Here is a 19639-nt window from a genome sequence, read left to right as displayed (position 1 = left end):
AGAATAATAATAATAAAATTATAATGCATCCTATATGCATCATAGGAAACATGATACACAACAGGTCAATGTTATTTCATAAAATTGTAGAACTAGAGTTGGAAGGGACCACAAGGGTCATCTAGTCCAACCCGCTGCAGTGCAGGGATCTCAACTAAAGCATCCAGGACAGATGGCCATCCAACCTCTGCTTAAAAACCTCCAAGGAAGGAGTCTTGTGGGAGTCCGCTCCACTGTCAAACAGCTCTTACCATCAGAAAGTTCTTCCTGTTTAGTTGGAATAGCAATTGCTCAGTTTGTGGGGCACTACAAAACCTGGGTTTTTTTGCTGCAAAGCAACTGCAATGGTTTGGCACAGCTTTGGAGGGGATTCCAGATTTTGGGGTTTGTAGTTTATGTTAAGTATGAACCCCATGTTTGATATATTACCGTAATTACTGCTGTATTAATTAATTATTGTGGGGTGCTGCAAAATGCAGGGTTTTCACGGCAAAACACTACAAAAGAACTGCAAAAATTTGGCAGTTTTGGAGGAGACCCCGAATTTTGGGGTTCATAGTTAATTTTATTGTCGGAATCTCCAAAGAAAGCCCACCCCGCGACCGGTCCTGAGCAGCGCCTCCGGCTCGAGGGCAGGGGGCGGAGCCACCGCCGGGGGCGGGGCTTGGGCTGCGCGGGCGAGCGATAGCGTCTGGCGCAGAAAGCAGCCCGCGCGAAGCCCGTCCGCCTTCGCGCCTTCCTTGCGGCAGCTGCGCGCGCTCTGTGGCTGCCTCAGCCCATAGAAGAAAGTGGCTCCGGGACTCGAGAGCCGGAGCAGGACACGGCGGGCGGGTCGCGGCTCTGGCAGTCGAGAGTCCGGGGTGGGGGGAGTCGTCGTCTTCCTCCTCGGCATGGGCGGGCAGTGCTGCTGCTTATCCTCGGAGGAGAAAGCGAACAGGATGCTGAGCTTGGAGATTGAGCGCCGGCTGCGCCAGGACAAGCGAGACTCGCGCAAGGAGCTCAAGCTGCTGCTGCTGGGTGAGTTTCTGGGCGAGGAAAGCCTCCCGCGCTCTCCAGCCAGGATGCTCAGCCGAGAGCTCTCCGCTTGCAGGGATATTCCAATTTCCGGCTCTGCTTTTCGATGACTTGAGTCAGCGAGAATCGCTCGGCCCAACCCATCTTGCAACAGGTGGAACGATGCTCGAGGCTCTGGGGGTGTGCAGACGACATTTTCAATACCGTTGGCACATTTGCAGTGTTTTTAAAAGTCACTTTAGTGATTCAAAACAATCTGGACTGCAATTCATAAACCTACTTCTTATTCATTTAAGATGTTACCTTTAATGTGCATGCATGGTGTTTTGCATTCTTGCTTGGGTAGGCTCCTACTTTGTAAATTAGATCATCATTCCTCTAAGCTTAGACAGAGACTGAAGTTGCTTCCAGGGGCTCCCCCTCATTTTTATTTTTTCAGGGAGGTGAGATGACATTGGCTGTTAATTGAGCATTCACTCTGATTTGTTTGTGGCAAAGTTTGGCAATGTTCCATCAAGCATCATCCTACACTTTCCAATGTGCTTTCCCATCACTTTCTGCATTGCAAAAACATTCTATCTCTTTTGGAAGCAGGTTAGCTCTGCAGGACCTCCAAATCAACTTTAATTGCACAGCCTGAATTTGCAGATATACGACTGAAGCTCAGCTGAAAACGACTGTCTGGAAGTGAACTTAGTATACTAAGAGGAAGAAACTTGTACTAGGCCACTTAGAACTGTTTATAGCATTACATCTCCTACCTGTTTTGTTTTTAATGCAGATACAGAGAGTGGAATGCAGGAAGCTGCCTCACTAATTGTCTGGGGACAAGCAACAGTCCCTCCCCTGGACTCTATCTGGAATGGCTAAGTAATTCCATAATCTTCAGGGTGGGCCTTGAAGGCCAATTAACTCAGGTTTGAAAGTGAGCTTTAAAAAGTGGGTTAAAGGAATGGGGGCAGAATTTGTGTGTACTAGTTGGGTTTGTTGTTGTTTAGTCATTTAGTCGTGTCCGACTCTTCGTGACCCCATGGACCATAGCACGCCAGGCATTCCTGTCTTCCACTGCTTCTCGCAGTTTGGTCAGACTCATGTTGGTGGCTTAGAGAACACTGACCAACCATCTCGTCCTCTGTCATCTCCTTCTCCTTGTGCCCTCCATCTTTCCCAACATCAGGGTCTTTTCCAGGGAGTCTTCTCTTCTCATGAGGTGGCCAAAGTATTGGAGCCTCAGCTTCACGATCTGTCCTACCAGTGAGCACTCAGGGCTAATTTCCTTCAGAATAGGTTTGATCTTATTGCAGTCCATGGGACTCTCAACAGTCTCCTCCAGCACCATAATTCAAAAGCATCAATTCTTCGGCGATCAGCCTTCTTTATGGTCCAGCTCTCACTTCCATACATCACTACTGGGAAAACCATAGCTTTAACTATATGGACCTTTGTCGGCAAGGTGATGTCTCTGTTTTTAAAGATGCTGTCTAGGTTTGTCATTGCTTTTCTCCCAAGAAGCAGGCGTCTTTTAATTTCGTTACTGCTGTCACCATCTGCAGTGATCAAGGAGCCCAAGTAAGTAAAATCTCTCATTGCCTCAATTTATTCCCCTTCTATTTTCCAGGAGGTGATGGGACCAGTGGCCATGATCTTAGTTTTTTTGATGTTGAGCTTCAGACCATATTTTGCACTCTCCTCTTTCACCCTCATTAAAAGGTTCTTTAATTCCTCCTCACTTTCTGCCATCAAGGTTGTGTCATCAGCATATCTGAGGTTGTTGATATTTCTTCTGGCAATATACAGCCTTGTCGTACTCCTTTCCCTATTTTTGAACCAATCAGTTATTCCATGTCCAGTTCTAACTGTAGCTTCTTGTCCCACATAGAGATTTCTCAGGAGACAGATGAGGTGATCAGGCACTCCCATTTCTTTAAGAACTTGCCATAGTTTGCTGTGGTCGACACAATCAAAGGCTTTTGCATAGTCAATGAAGCAGAAGTAGATGTTTTTATGGAACTCTCTAGCTTTCTCCATAATCCAGCGCATGTTTGCAATTTGGTCTCTGGTTCCTCTGCCTCTTCAAAATCCAGCTTGCACTTCTGGGAGTTCTTGGTCCACATACTGCTTAAGCCTGCCTTGTAGAATTTTAAGCATAACCTTGCTAGCTTGTGAAATGAGTGCAATTGTGCGGTGGTTGGAGCATTCTTTGGCACTGCCCTTCTTTGGGATTGGGATGTAGACTGATCTTCTCCAATCCTCTGGCCACTGCTGAGTTTTCAAAACTTGCTGGCAAATTGAGTGCAACACCTTAACAGCATCATCTTTTAAAATTTTAAATAGTTCAGCTAGAATATCATCACTTCCACTGGCCTTGTTATTAGCAATGCTTTCTAAAGCCCATTTGACTTCACTCTCCAGGATGTCTGGCTCAAGGTCAGCAACCACACTACCTGGGGTGTACGAGACCTCCATATTTTTCTGGTATAATTCCTCTGTGTATTCTTGCCACCTCTTCTTGATGTCTTCTGCTTCTGTTAGGTCCTTTCCACTTTTGTCCTTTATTGTGGTAATCTTTGTACGAAATGTTCCTTTCATATCTCCAATTTTCTTGAACAGATCTCTGGTTTTCTAGTTGGGTAGCTATATGATTTATTCACCACTCTGTTGCCATTTCTAGTTGGGTAGCATTTTTCTTTAAGCCAATATCCTTCCTCTTAATAATAAATTATATCTCAACATCTCTTTAAATTCGTATTCTCAGAGCCTTTTTTGTGGGGAGGGGATAAGCTCTAATTTCGCAGTGACATCTAACAAAACAAAAAGGCTCCCCCTCTTCATTCCTTTCAGTCCACACACAACTTCAATTTTTTTAATATCAAAGTTACATTGTGAATCAAACAATCCTCACTTGTCTCTATTTAAACCTTATATTGGGAGAGGGTTGCCAAATCATAGACCTAAGGACTTCCATAATACAGTGGTACCTCGGTTTATGAACACAATTGGTTCCGGAAGTCTGTTCATAAACTGAAGTGAACTTTCCCATTGAAAGTAATGGAAAGTGGATTAATCTGTTCCAGGCGGTCCGCGGGGTACTTAAACTGAAGCATTCATAAACTGAAGCAAACTTTCCCATTGAAAATAATGGAAAGTGGATTAATCCGTTCCAGATGGGTCCGCGGAGTACTTAAACTGAAGCGTTCATAAACTGAAGCATGGGTGTAATTGGTTCCGGAAGTCTGTTCATAAACTGAAGCGAACTTTCCCATTGAAAGTAATGGAAAATGAATTAATCCGTTCCAGATGGGTCCACGGTGTTCATAAACCAAAAATTCATAAACCGAGGTGTTCATAAACCGAGGTTCCACTGTATAGCAGAGAGCCCACTCTCCTCCATCCACTGTCAACACAAGTAGAATCTTCTCCTGATTTCAACCCTCAGTTCCACACAGCTGGATAATCCACAGTTGTCCACACAATGTCCACATCTCCTCTGGTGCACACCTTTACTTAATGGCAATTGACTCCCAATTATTAGAACCTCCACTCTTGATGGGAGGTTTCAGAAAACAATTTAACCCCATTCATTTTCTTCTCCTTCATCTCTGCCTCTCTCCAGTGTTGAGAGAGCCATTGTGCAGGACCACACCTGGAAGCCTGCATGGACCAGCCTTGACTCGTCACACAAACGTGTGGAGCTCTGCAAGCTTACAGAAGCTACAATCTTAAATGATTCTTTTGGGAAGATACTTGTCAGGGGATTGTTGCAGCTACTCTTGAGTAAAGACACTCCAGTCTGATCTGTTAAGGTTTTATTGTGCATACTGTTTACAGTGCAGAGATAGCAGAAAACATGATCTCCTAGTCACTCGCAGAATCCGGCAAAGGCGCCCTTCTGCTTTGGGGCCAGCATAATAGCTTGGGGACCCCGAAATGCTGCCCCCTAAACCTGCGTTTGGGCGCGTGCCTCAATTTGGGTGCCAGAAGCAGCTGTGCTCCCTCTTCCACCTGTTGGCTAGGGCAGTGCAGCGGCTCTGATACATCGCTGAGCCTTCCTTCCTCCACTAGATGGCTGGGGCGGTGCAAGGACTCGGATGCCTCCCTAAGGCCTCCCTCCATTCTGCTCCATTCCTCATCCCCCCGCCTGACCCACTGCTACCGATACCGCTGTCGCTGGACGAAGTGCTGGTCAGGATGACGGGGGACGAAGTGCTGGTCAGGATGACGGGTCAGGATTCACTTAAGTTAATAAGAGAGCTCTTTTTGTTGTTGCCCCAAATGAATGTGAATTTCATTAGCCGATTTTCATATGCTTTGGAAAAAGGTGGTTGAGATAGAAATTAAATTTCCAAATGCATGTGGCTTGAGCCAAGGTCAGTTAATTAAGGATAATTCTGTGTACATACATGGAAACAACATTGTCAAAGAAAATATAATTGTTAACAGCAGAATCCTTTGCCCACTTACTTGGCAGTAAGTCACATGGCGACTCCCTTCCATGCATAGAGTCAGGGTGGCTGGCTGAAATACGGAAAATGCTTACTGGGAAACAGGGCTGTGCAAAGCTGGTAGACCCAGGCCAGATAGGAAATGTAGGCCTCATTTAAATAATCTTTACCAAAGGGTTCCCCTTTGCGTTTACCAGGGGGATTTGAATAAGTCCCCTCAAATTTGTAGGCCCATGCCAATTGGCTCTCCTTGGTCCCCACTCCAGTCTCGCCTGCTGGGAAACATATGCCATTGAATGCACTGGAATTTGTTTGCAAGTCTATGTTTGTTTGTTTCAGGCATTTATATGCCACTTAATCATTAGCATTTTTAAGTGGCTTAAGTTTGGGCCTTAACTTTGCACATGCGCACACATCATCAGCATCACCAGCATCAGCTTTGTACCAGTCAGGTACTGAAGGGTGACCTTAGAGTCAGTGTTGAATGGAGTATACATAGAATCATAGAGTTGGAAGAGACCACAAGGGCCATCCAGTCCAACCCCCTGCCAAGCAGGAAACACCATAAAAACATTCCTGACATATGGCCGTCAAGCCTCTGCTTAAAGACCTCCAAAGAAGGAGACTCCACCACACTCCTTGGCAGCAAATTCCACTGTCGAACAGCTCTTACTGTCAGGAAGTTCTTCCTAATGTTTGGTGGAATCTTCTTTCTTGTAGCTCGAATCCATTGCTCCGTGTCCGCTTCTCTGGAGCAGCAGAAAACAACCTTTCTCCCTCCTCTATATGACATCATTTTATATACAGTGGCACCTCTACTTACGAATGACTACTTACAAATTTCTCTACTTACGAAGGGGGGGGGGAGGAAAAAACGAAGTTCTTCCTAATGTTTGGTGGAATCTTCTTTCTTGTAGCTCGAATCCATTGCTCCGTGTCCACTTCTCTGGAGGAGAAGAAAACAACCTTTCTCCCTCCTCTATATGGCATCCTTTAATATATTTGAACATGGCTATCATATCACCCCTTAACTTTCTCTTCTCCAGGCTAAACATACCTAGCTCCCTAAGCCGTTCCTCATAAGGCATCGTTTCCAGGCCTTTGACCATTTTGGTTGCCCTCCTCTGGACACTTTCCAGCTTTTCAGTATCCTTCTTGAACTGTGGTGCCCAGAACTGGACACAGTACTCCAGGTGAGGTCTGACCAGAGCAGAATACAGTGGTATTATTACTTCCCTTGATCTAGATCAGGCATCCCCAAACTTCAGCCCTCCAGATGTTTTGGACTACAATTCCCATCTTCCCTGACCACTGGTCCTGTTAGCTAGGGATCATGGGAGTTGTAGGCCAAAACATCTGGAGGGCAGAAGTTTGGGGATGCCTGATCTAGATGATATACTCCTATTGATGCAGCCCAGAATTGCATTGGCTTTTTTAGCTGCTGCATCACACTGTTGACTCATGTCAAGTTTGTGGTCTACCAAGACTCCTAGATCCTTTTCACATGTACTGCTCTCAAGCCAGGTGTCACCCATCCTGTATTTGTCCCTCCCCCCCCCCAGTGTAGTACTTTACATTTCTCTCTGTTAAAATTCATCTTGTTTGCTTTGGCCCAGTTGTCTAATCTGTTAAGGTCATATTGAATGACCTTAGAGATGTAAACATTAATGACCTTAAACATGTAAAGATGCTTTGTTAACAGGGGCAGAGGAAGGTGGGGGCGGGGTGCCCCTGGTGTCACCACTGAGGAGGGTGACAAAATGCTGGACGGCACTCACCACGGGGCCTGCAGCGCGCCAGAGCCATGCGTCTCTCCTGGGAGCGACATGGTGGCTTGGGCACCCGTAGGCTCCACTGCCCCAAAGGGTCTGCCCACTGTCTCCCCCTCAGCTGTAGGGCGGCTGAGCGGGAAGAGGCAGGCAGACACCTTGGAGGCCCCGCGGAGCGTCCTGCCCCGGCTGGCCCCACCCCATGGCACAGGGCATGCGCCTGATCAGCTGCTCTTTGTCAATGGAACTCACTAACTTTTTAATAACACATTGCTTTGTCCTTTTCATTTCTCTCTCTCAATTTAAGACTCTTCATGCAGTCATTTCCTAGTTCTTCAATGTGGTTGCACAATGTATACAATCAGCAGAAATGACAGAACAGTGGGTTTTGGCAAGGCGGTAATAGAACATTATTAGAAGTTTTAGATGTTTCTTAAGCAATTGCTTTTAAATAATTGTTTAGGATTCAAAGCTATAGTACCCACAGTTCAATGTATGCAAAAATGTCCAAGTGAAGTTAGTTGAGGATGTGTACTTTGATTGCTATAAATGGGCGGTGCTCTTCTAATATGTGTCTGAGCTCTCTGAATCCATTTTGCTAGGCAGATTAAGAGGACTGGTAAGGCCACATTCAGCTGAGGACCAGAGACTTCCCTCTCCTGTCTGGTACTGGCTCTCCACGTTTTGGAGAGGAGTCTTTCCTGCCTGAACAGGAGATGCCAGGGGTTGAATCTGGGACCTTCTACATGCACAGCACGTGCTCTGCTGCTGAGCTACACCTCTTGCCAATTGAATCATAGAATTGAAGAGTTGGGAGGGACCCTGAGGATCACCTAGCCCAACCCCCTGCAATGCAAGAATATGCAACTGCCCCATGCGGGAATCGAACCTACAACCTTGGCATTCTCAGCATCATGCTCTAACCAACTGAGCTATTGGTAGAGGCTAAAAAGTTGATCGATCACTCACCCGGCCCACCCAAAAAGGATGAGAAAACTGCCCCTGCCCCAATGTGTGTCCTTAGCATCTGATACTCATTTTCTATCCCTGAAGATGAACTTGCTTGGACAGTTCAATATCCAAGGAGGGAATTCATGGAAGATAAGAGCAGCTTCTGTTCAGTGTTATATAAAAAGGTGCCCGACAGATACTAAAACATAGTACTGCTACTACTGCTACTACTTTTAAAGAACAAAAAACTAGTAGATGCAAGAGGACAGACAAATAGCCAAGAATAGCTACTGTATTCCAAACAAGGAACCATGTATTCTGTATGTAAACAAAAAAGCACTGCCCATATTCACATCCTTTGGAAAACAGACTGCAGGTTACTAACCATCTGTTATACAAGTTTTATGGAAATGAAGTGGATGGTTTTTGGTGAATATTCATTTTAAAGAAAACAAATAGTTTAACACTGGAGTCCTTTTCCAGCTACTGCTATGTTTTAGCCACATTGAAAGCAGGGGGACTTGAGTTATTCCCATCAATTTACTTCATTCATTTCAAAGCAGACTGGGGCCCATATATTAAGAAGAGTCCTGCTAGACCAGGCTAATGGTCCTTCAAGTCCAACCTCCTGCTTTCACAGTGGCCAGTCAGATGCTCATGGGAAACTCACAAACAGGACCCAAGTGCAACAAACATACTCTCATCCCGCAGTTTCCAACAACTTCTGTTCTTATGACACTGTAGACCAGGAGTGGGGAACTCCGGTCTCAGTGGCGGAGGAACCCTCTCCGTCACCTGGGGCAGGACGCCGAGGGGCGGGGGGAACTGCCCGGTGACGCATGCGTGGTGTCCATACAGAGTGTGCACATGCGGCATCCCATACGGACGCTGCACGAGCAGCACCCATACGGACTGCGCATGCCCTTGGCTGCTCTACAGCTGGGGGGAGGCAGGGGCCATCTTGTCACACACATACCAGAGGGGCATCCGGGGCAGACCGCCCCCTCCACCCTCCACTTTGTACACTCCTGCCTAGTCCTGAAATGAAGATGGTCCACCAGGCCTTTCAATATGCCCTGCAAGACTCTTCTCTCCCCACTTCTGTGATTGGCCAGTGAAGCAGGGTGCTGGGACATCGGGGTTGGCAAAACAAAGCATACAATTGCTTCTTCCCCTGCCCCATACTGGTCGCAGAGGAATTGACTGTTTTCCCTGCAGCCGGTATGGAAGTGGATGAGGCTGGCAAAACTGTGCACCTTCCCTGCTCCATGAGCCTGATAAATTTCAATTCAAGCACCTTCTGAGTCAGCTCCATCTTTGTTGGGGTAAATGGTGATAGTGGGCACAGCTGGAGTTGCCTTAAGTGGCCTTCTATCAGACCTGTACATAAGAAAAGAAAGAGAAGAGACACTCTTTTGTTACCAGGTGAGTACCAGTAGTGTGGAAGAGAAAGTGAGTTGGGGAGTGCTTATCTTTCTTTCTTTTTATTACTAGCACTGAACTATTCTTCTGTTTATTGAGTCAGGTGGGACAGGCAATACTGAAAGGATGGGAGGAGAAGTTGAACTACCTGGTGCAGGTGGGCAGAGAGAGAGGGATGAAATACCTCTTGAATTGAGCTGCAGGGAGCAGTAGCCTAAATACTTGTTTTGGGGGTGGAGGTTTGTGAGTGGGGTGTGTATATGGTTTTGTCCCTGCCTACATTTGGGATGTGGGTGGCCCTGTGGTGTAAACCACAGAGCCTAGGGCTTGCCGATCAGAAGGTCGGCGGTTCGAATCCCCGCGACTGGGTGAGCCCCTGTTGCTCGGTCCCAGCTCCTGCCAACCTAGCAGTTCTAAAGCACATCAAAGTGCAAGTAGATAAATAGGTATCGCTACAGCGGGAAGGTAAACGGCATTTCCGTGTGCTGCTCTGGTTTTGCCAGAAGTGGCTTAGTCATGCTGGCCACATCACCCGGAAGCTGTACGTCTGCTCCCTCGGCCAGTAAAGCGAGATGAGCACCACAACCCCAGAGTCGTTTGCGACTGGACTTACCTGTCAGGGGTCCTTTACCTTTACCTTTGGCTTTAGCCCTGCCAAGCATTGGTGTGCAGCTCCTAGGAGTTGATCTATGAGGAATGATGCCCCAGGCTCAAAAGGGATTCTGACTCCTGGTGCAGACAGTAGTGAGCTAGATGGACCAATGGTCTGACTTGGTACAACGCAATTTCCTATGTACCCAAATTGGGATTTCAAATGAAAGCTTAGAGCCAGCATGAAGTAGAAATGCAAAAGGCTATTGTCAGCCAATGGAGGTCAACACTTCTGGTATCTGATGAAATCAAAGAAAGCTCTTCAAGAAAGCTGCTTTTAAGGTGCCACAATGCTCTTCATTATTCATATGATTACAGAACAACTTCCAGGTCAAGTTACATGTACAAAAGCTCTAAAAAGTTCTGATGAGACTTCCTAAATCATGTAAGTGAAGCTGACTTGATGGTTTTCTTCCTTTCTGGGAGCAACTGCATCTTCCTGACTGGATCTTTTGGAATCTTATTTCCATTTCTCAATGCAATTATTTTGAAAATCAATCAAAGCAAGAGCATTTATTTGTCATACAATCCATTGTCATTATGTTTACTTAAAAGTCTTTTATGACTAATACCAACAAGGTATTTTTCAAATCTTGAAAATTGTTGATAGTGATCTGAAGTGGTACAGCTAAAATATTCAGAAGTATAACTACAATCTCTGCAAAGACCAACTGATCTAGAAACCTTTATTTATTTATTTATTATTTCTTCTGTTCTTGCTGTGGCAGGGTATGAATGTGCCAGGCATAAAACATCTAATAGCTGTTTTTCACTTTGTGGCTTTTATGACTATTCTGTGAAAAGTCTGTTGAGACTATATTTTCATATTTTGTGATATGTGCTTGAGAACATTTTCCTTGTTACTTTAAAGGGAGAATGATTGATTTATATTGATACCACCCAGGTTACATAATCTAATATTGATTTCCATAGGAATCAGGCATGGAACATGAAAGCCTTTGTAAGAAGGTAGTAAACTCTCTGGTTGCAATCATTTAATTAAGTAAACTAAAGTTCTCTCATATCCTGTTTCTGCAAAGTGTTGATTGCCAATAGTGATTTAGGAAGTCTATGCTAAATAGTACATCCATAAGGACATAAGTTTGCATTTCAAATATTATGGTATTGTATACCTGTCCTTGGTGACAGAGGGGAAGAATGGAATTTCCATTAACAAAAATGGCTATCCTCTTAGCTCTGTTGTTTTGCATAAATCTTGTTTAAAAGTCAAATGGTCAGTCCTTAACAGATTTAAGGGACTGAGAAAACATTAAAAATGTCAGTGTGAGCAATTTATTTCATTTGTGCTAGCTTCAGTTGGGTGGGCAAGCAAAAGGCTGCAAAACATAATTTTAGGTGCTGATGCTGAATATCAGTAGGCCTATAACTTTAAAACACTACCGTACATGAGCAAAATTAGATGGAGGAATGTTTGCTTCGACTCTTCGCTGGCTCAGCCATACACAGGGCCGTCTTAACCATATCTGGTGCCCTGGTGCCAAGATACCTCCGGCGCCATGGGCGTAGGCAAGGGGGGGCAGGAGGGGGCAGCTGCCCCCCCTAGAAGCAAAAAATTAATGTATTTTACAGACCATAACCAGCACTTTCCCCCTCCAAAAACTGAAGTGGAAAGGGCTTTGCTTTAGCAAGAGCAGCTAAGTCTCCGCTTGCTGGGGGGGGGGGGACACACAGCTGTAACAAAAACACATCAAATAAATAAAGCAAAGTGGCTACCAGTAGTTAAGCAGTTAAGACAATGGAGCAGATATCCCCAGGCAAGTTTGGATAGCTGACCAATTCACCCTATTGTTCTTGAGTGGGAGTTGTTAATGAGCATTCAGGAATCACATTAAGAGTTCTATTGACGATTTAATGAGGGTGCAGAGGATTCAATTTGACTAAGGTGGCTCTGCAAGGCTAAAAGGAAGTGAATAAGAAAGGGGGGGGCTGTAGCTTTGACAGACACAGTGATGTTTATAAAAAGCACAGGTGTTCCAGCCTGCCCCTCCTCCTGCATCTGTATACTGTAAATCAGGGGTGGCCACCTCCCAAGAGACTCTGATCTACTCACAGAGTTAAAAACTGGGAGTGATCTACCCCCTTTTGGGGGGTTCAGGTCAAAGCTGTTGAGTTTTTTTAAGGAAGGGAAGCCCTGTTTTTTTGGGTTTAGGTCAAACTTGTTGAGCTTCTTTTAGGAGGGAGGGAGGCCCATTTTTGTTTAGGGCTTCAGGTCATAGTTCAACTTTTTTTAGGGAGGAGGAAAATTTTGGGTGAGCTTTTTTTAGGGGTGCCAGTGACCTACCAGTGATCTACCACAGACATCCAGTGATCTACTGGTAGATCACAATCTACCTGTTGGACGTGCCTGCTGTAAATCAAGCAGAGAGAAAGCTGCTTACAAGACTCCTCTTGCTGCAGAGTTCCAGCATCACAGCGTCACCCAGAGGCACCCACAAATATGAGTTATCCCTCTCTCTATTTCTTCCTTCCTTCCCTCCCTCTTCCATCCTTAATAAAATACTGGGGGGGCAGATAAGCCCCACATAGAAAGCCCATCAACATGGGGGGGGGGTGACTCTTTCAAATACGGTATTTACCAGTAATTGGGGGGGGGAGGGGAGAGGCACCTAGGCCTCTAGGAGTTGGCTGCTATGCCTAGGAGTAGGACAATTCAAGAAAGCAGAATGATGCATATGCTATGGTAATATATCAATAGAATCATAGAATTGTAGTCGGAAGGGACCACAAGGGTCATCTAGTCCAACCCCCTGCAATTCAGGAATTTTTTCCTAAGGTGGGGCTTGAACCCAAGACATGGTTGAAATATTATGCTGATATGCAGCAACGCCTTGGAGCCGTCGTGGCTGCGGCCGTGCCTTGCCTCGCCCTCGCCCGCGCTGCCACCCCCTCTCGCCTGCCCGACCCTCCCATCCTCTCCAGCCAAGCAGGGTAGCTGCCAACGCTGCCAGCCCCAGAAGCACAAGGTGGCCGCTGCCGCCGCCACAATGTCATTGGGCCCTCTGGCCCTGTGGCCCCACCCACATTCCCACTTCGTGGCCCCTCCCCTCCCGTGCCTTGGCCCCGCCCCTGAACGACCATGGCTTGCCCCCCCTAGTTTTGATCCTGGCTACGCCCCTGTCCGGCGCCCCCCGTGAGTAAGGCAGGCAGGAGGGGCACGCGGGGAGCTGAGAGGCGCGGAGGAGGCAGCCCCAGGGTCCCCGCACGAAGCTCCGGAGGCGCATGGGGAGCGCGAGCCTGGGCTTGCTGCGCCACGCTTCTCAGCTGTTCAGGCAGCCCCCGGCCAGCGCTCCCCGTGCACCTCCGGAGAGCTGCCTGAAGCCGCTCAACAGCAGAGGTGCACAGAGGCAGACACCAGCGTTCAGCGCCCCTTTCACGCCCCTGGTGGCCAGGCGCCCTGGCGCCTTGCGCCACCCAGCCCGGGCCTAGGGACGGCCCTGGCCATACATTCCAATAATTATTTTGCTTAACAACAGCAACAAACACGTAAAAGTAATGACACTTGGAGGGGAAAAAATCCCAACATCTGGTATGGGTTTGGGGGTGCATATATAGAATAAAAATTTGAAGGTGTTTGTTCATGTGTGAGACATTCTTAGGACAGAACTAAAAGGAAGGGCCATAGAGCAGGGGTAGAAGATGTGCCTAGCCTGTGAAAGATTCCAGGTTTGATCCTTGGCATGATCTGGGAGGGCTTGGATTGCATGAGAATTACATAGTGTATTTCTTAATCATTAGCCCAGGGGTCCCCAGACTTACCGGGCTTCGGGCCGGTGTCCGCCGCGCTGGCCGCGCGGCGGGCCAGAGGGGAAGGGGAGTGTGCGCGCAGCGGGCCGGAGGGCGGGGGAGTGCGCGCCCGTGCGCATGCGCACACGCACACGGTCGGAAAAAAATCGCCGAAAATCGCTTGTGCGCATGCGTATGGGCCTCCCCCGACCCGGAAGTGCATCGGAAATGACCTCTTCTGGGTCGGGAGAGGCCCATACGCATGCGCACAAAGGATTTTCGGCGATTTTTTGCCGATTTTGAAGATCGCCGCCGCGCGCCGTAAGAGCGGGCGGCGGCAGCGGGCGGCGGGGGTTGTCGCGGACTGGATTGGGAGGCCAATTGGGGGCCGTAGTTTGGGGACCCCTGCATTAGCCTATATATTATATAATGTGCTAGTGGTGGTAAGAATGACTAAACATGCATAAGTATGTGCCTTAATACATATTATATTTTTTATAGTTTGGAGCCACATCAGGATATATATTTTAAAATACAGTATGATCACATTTTACATGTATTTGATTTACACAATTTCAACCATATGCAGTTGAAATTCTGCACATTAACTGCAGCAAGGAACAAGGAGCAAAAAGCTTAAAAGCTTTTTTAGCTCCAGGTCTGCATGGGTTAAAAGGTAAAGGGGCCCCTGACCATCAGGTCCAGTCGTGTCCGACTCTGGGGTTGTGGCGCTCATCTCGCTCTATAGGCCGAGGGAGCCGGCGTTTGTCCGCAGACAGCTTCCGGGTCATGTGGCCAGCATGACAAAGCTGCTTCTGGCGAACCAGAGCAGCGCACGGAAACGCCATTTACCTTCCCGCCGGTGCGGTCCCTATTTATCTACTTGTACTTTTTCTGCTTGGGTTACCCACTGTGAAAAAATCCATTTAAGATCTCTGCCTTTCTTGGCAGGGCTGGGCAGCACCAAAGGGGTGGTTTGAGTATATGCATTTTTTAGTATACATGGAACCCTTGGAATCGAACCCCTGTGTAAGATGCACTTATTCTCTAACAAGGATGTGAATGCCATCAACAAGACTGCAGTCCACAAGGAGCTAAAAGGGGGGGAAAAGCTTCCACTGGATTGCAGTTGGAGAGTAAACAGATGTTTCAAAACCAAGCTCACTACTCTAACTATACCTAATTTTTCTTTAGGCAAACAATGTTCTCTGGGTGAACATGATACATATGTAAATTCTGTACACCTAGCTCTGTTTAGTCAGCCCAGGAGAGGAATAAAATATTATCTTACCTGTATGAAAACACTATGAAAATTGTTTTCAAAGAACTAATAGGATACATACTAGTGTCGAAATAGCAAGACTTATCCAAAGTATATGGGAAACCAAATGAAGGAGTATGGGTTGCCATCATATAATCACATCACAAGGTTTTATAGAATCATAGAATTGTGGGGTTGGAAGGGATACCAAGGGTCATCTAGTCCAACCCCCTGCAATGCAGGAATCTCAACATGCTGTCCCCATCCAATTTAAAACTATACTGGATCCTGCTTAGCTCTGCAAATGTGCTAGCAATTTTACAGCTGCACTTCACTACCGTGAGTTATGCCTTTCCCCTTTTGCTCCTCCTCAGGGTTTTCTGACTCCCCCCACCAAACCCTCATGGGATTGGTACTTACTCAACTATCCCTGTTAATTGATTGGATCTACATTGGATCTACTGTGTAGATTGGATCTACTCAGCAGGTAGTGCTGTGGGTTAAACCACAGAGCCTAGGGCTTGCCGATCAGAAGGTCGGCGGTTCGAATCCCCACGACGGGGTGAGCTCCCGTTGCTCGGTCCCAGCTCCTGCCAACCTAGCAGTTCAAAAGCACGTCAAAATGCAAGTACAGTCGTACCTCGGGTTGCGAACAGTTCGGGTTACGAACTCCGCACCCCGGAAGTGTTTTCGTCGCGCGTGCGCAAAAATGGTGCTCGGTTTGCAACCTTTTCGGGTTACGAACTGCGACCCGGAACGGATCGTGTTCATAACCCGAGGTACGACTGTAGATAAATAGGTACCTCTCCAGCGGGAAGGTAAACGGCATTTCCATGCCCTGCTCTGGCTTTGCCAGAAGCGGCTTAGTCATGCTGGCCACATGACCTGGAAGCTGTACACCAGATCCCTCGGCCAGTAAAGCGAGATGAGCACCACAACCCAAGAGTCGTCCGCAACTGGACCTAACGGTCAGGGGTCCCTTTACCTTTACCTTACATTGCCCCCAAAGTAGAGCTGCTCTATCAATAGCTACCCTCATGCCATTTCCTGCAACATCGTGGTAGATGTTTTATGCATCCTTAAGATGTTGGTTCTGGAAAGTGGCATGGAGAGAAGAGTCAGCTGAACTCCCTAAGTTCAGAACTAATATATTTGTTAATTCCTTCCAGAGGACTCCAGGGTTGTAAAAGGCAAATGATAAAGCAATAAAAACATGTTTGAAATGCCTTAAGAACAATTCAAATACAGATGCATTCTGGGAAAAATCTCTTCTTAAAAGGCTTGTTGGAAGATGGAGACCTTCAGCTGAAACCAACAAGATAGCAGAGACGGTGCCTGCCTAATATTTAATGGGGAGGATTCCAAAGGGTGGGTGCCACAATGCTAAATACCTGTTTCATATATTGTACAAAACAGACCTCCTGATAAGATGGTAACTACAGAAAGCCCTCACCTGCAGAGCACAGTGGTCCCAAGTAGTATAAGATTTATGCATGAAAACCAGGACCTTGAACTTAGCTTGGTAGCTAATTGGCAGCCAGTGCAATTCTTGTAGTATATTGTTCTCAAAGAAGGGGCTTTATATGATGATTTGGATTAACTCACTCTTTGAAAGAAGGAGTGTTTTGATAGCCTCCCATAATGGATTCAGCTCATCAAGGTCACCTGATACTCTTTCTTTCAAAAGTTAGCTATTGCAAGAGAGTAAATGTTATTGCCGTATCAACTTTTCTCACTATAGCCATTTTATTCTTCCTTCCAGTAGCACCTTAGAGACCAACTAAGTTTGTCATCGACTACGGCAGACCAACACGGCTACCTACCTGTAACTAGAACATTTTATTCTTGTAAGCAGAAAAATAAATGTAATCAATGCTTTTTCTGAGATATAAAAAACCATTCAGGGATGAAGAGGGAGCTATAACATGTTTCCTTGGTAACAAGAAAAGCAGCTGGTTTTTCAGCTCCACTAAGAATGAATATAAGCAGTTGATACAATCTCTCTCTCTCTCTCTCTCTCTCTCTCTCTCTCTCTCTCTCTCTCTCTCTCTCTCTCTCTCTCTCTGTGTGTGTGTGTGTGTGTGTGTGTTGTCAAATACCTACTTTTCTTGTAATTTTGTTATTTTGTTTATCTGTTTGTGACTAATATTTTTATACATGAAATGGTTGAGAGGGACCCAAAACAGATATTTTCACATGAGGGTTTTTCTTTTCAGGGGCGTGGAAGGAAGCCAGTAAATGTTGGTTTCGGATATTATGACCTTTATTAGTTTTTTTTAGTGGTTGTGCATGTGAACTACCTTGATGGCGTTTGTAGCTGAGAAGTGTGGTACAGATGCAATAAACTGTGTGAACAACTGCAAATTGGCATATGCTTTCCAGACAAGGGCCCAGTCATTCCAACATTTCAAGTTCTTCAGAAGCACAGATGGTATCTCTGTTGTGTAGTTAAATGTGCCCAAAGATATTCACTAAGCAGTGATCAACATATGGAGTTTCAAGTTAATGCTGCAGAATATGCCCAAATGGGTATGCACTAATGCGGTTATGCTAACACCATGGTGACATTCCAGCAACTGTGGAATAATGGTGCATGGTTTTATGTTCTAGGCTAGTTAATCTCTCCATTCCTGCAGAACATGTACAGTCAGAAATATAGGTCCCATGGTTTGTTTTTAAAACCCTTGCTTTCTTTGATGGAGGGGGGAAATCCATCTGTACAGCTTCCTGCAGATGTGAACACTGGCAAACTGTGGAAAGCCCCACTTCCTTGTTCCTACGGTAATTGGCTCTCTGAAAGGATTTCTCTCAGAATAATGTGTGCACTTTTTTCACATAGACTGCTCAGGGAGGAAGCCATGAACTCTTATCAGGCTCACTTAGAAATTAATAGTAATAAAAAGCGAAGAAAGGTTAAGGATGCTGGGAATTGTAGCTCTATAAGGGACAAGCTACAGTTCCCGGAATCCTTTACAGAAAGTAATGTGTTTTAAATGCAAGACTTCCTTCCTCCAGCGGCTCTGCTAGCAGAGGGACTCAGGAGCGGTGGTGGTTTCACCAGTGATATATCGCTGGTGAAACTGCCATCCCACTCTGCCCTTGTGCAACGGAGGGGGAGAAACAAGCTATATCGTTGAGGTGCCCGATACAGCTTGTTCCTCCCTCTGCATCTTTAACAGAGCTGTCTTTCCTATTGGGCTTACTGACGCGTTGTGCCAGGGCGCTGGCCTCTCAGGGGCGCCCTAGTGAGTGGGGGAGCTGCATGGCTTTGCCAGCGGCCTCCCCTTTCCCTGCACGCCTGCCAGCACTGCCCCATCAACTATATGGCTGGCGGGCGTGCAGCTTGCCTCTCAAGCCTCCGCGGGAGGAGAGCGATCCCCGCAGAGGCTTGGGAAAAGGTCAACAACTCTGGGAAACCAGGAGGGAGGGATCTTTGCACCACAGTGCCGGATATGCTTAAGAGGGCCCTCATCTTTAAACTGCTCCACTGAGGAGTGTGCAGCTGCCTTTGCCTCAGCCGAGCAGTTAAAGGAGCCCCTAGCCCAGCACTGGCTCCCACAAGCAGGCGGGAACTGTAGCTTGTGCGTGAGCGGCGAAAGCATCGGGGCTGTCTCAGCTGGGGGGGGGACCTTCCCTCCCCCCAACTGAGTGGTGCAAACGAGCTGCATTGTCCCAGCCTGCGAGCCTGGATGAAACCGCCTCAGCTCTTGAGGTGAGAGCTAGGGTAGTTTCACCCGATGTCTCGTGAGCAGAGGCCGGTGCATCTTGTTTCTTCAACATCACGGTATATTGCCAAACAGTGATGTTTGGCTAGCGATACACCATGATGTTGAAAAGCTGATACCGCCCAGCCCTACTGCTCATTAAAACAATTCTGCATCAAAATGTACCGTGGAAGTAAACCGTGCTTCATTGTAGATGATGAACCCGAATCAATGGAAAAGCCTTTATTGTTGCTTTTGGAGATACTCTTGCCTGCTGATGTTAGAGGAAAATGGTGGGGCTTCAAAGCCTGCATGGAGACACCACTATTAGGATTTACATTGTATATTTACATTGCATACTCGGCCCTCCAGATGTTTTGGGACTACCACTCCCATCATCCCTAGCTAACAGGGCCAGTGGTCAGGGATGATGGGAATTGTAGTCCCAAAACAGCTGGAGGGCCAAGTTTGGCCATCACTGGCCTAGTGGGAGGCCGGGCAGGCAGGCGCCACACTGGCCTTTCTTGTGCCAGCTGTGTGCAATGCCTGTGTAGGAGCTGAGTGCCCGGTGCCAAAAGGGACCCTTGCCGCCATGCAGGTCCAGCGGCGCCTGCTGCCTCCACTGTAGCCTCCCAAGGTGAGTAAGGTGCTGGCCTCACATTCACCTTTGGCCACTTTCCA

At 46.9% G+C, this 19639-nt stretch overlaps 1 protein-coding gene across 1 annotated transcript in view; it reads left to right on the top strand.

Moving 5' to 3' along the window:
- Nucleotides 1-878: 878 nt before the first annotated feature.
- The window catches only part of LOC118077035 (guanine nucleotide-binding protein subunit alpha-14-like), a 38942-nt gene continuing 20181 nt past the window's right edge, over nt 879-19639 (top strand). The window contains exon 1 of the mRNA XM_035100327.2: nt 879-1017. Coding sequence (XP_034956218.1) covers nt 891-1017 — 127 coding nt within the window. The 5' untranslated portion in view covers nt 879-890. The remainder of the gene's footprint in view (nt 1018-19639) is intronic.

The sequence above is a fragment of the Zootoca vivipara genome, chromosome 11 (genome assembly GCF_963506605.1).
Source record: "Zootoca vivipara chromosome 11, rZooViv1.1, whole genome shotgun sequence".
Taxonomy (NCBI): Eukaryota; Metazoa; Chordata; class Lepidosauria; order Squamata; family Lacertidae; genus Zootoca; species Zootoca vivipara.
Note: the sequence above shows the minus strand (reverse complement) of the source record. Positions and strands in the feature narration are given on the sequence as shown.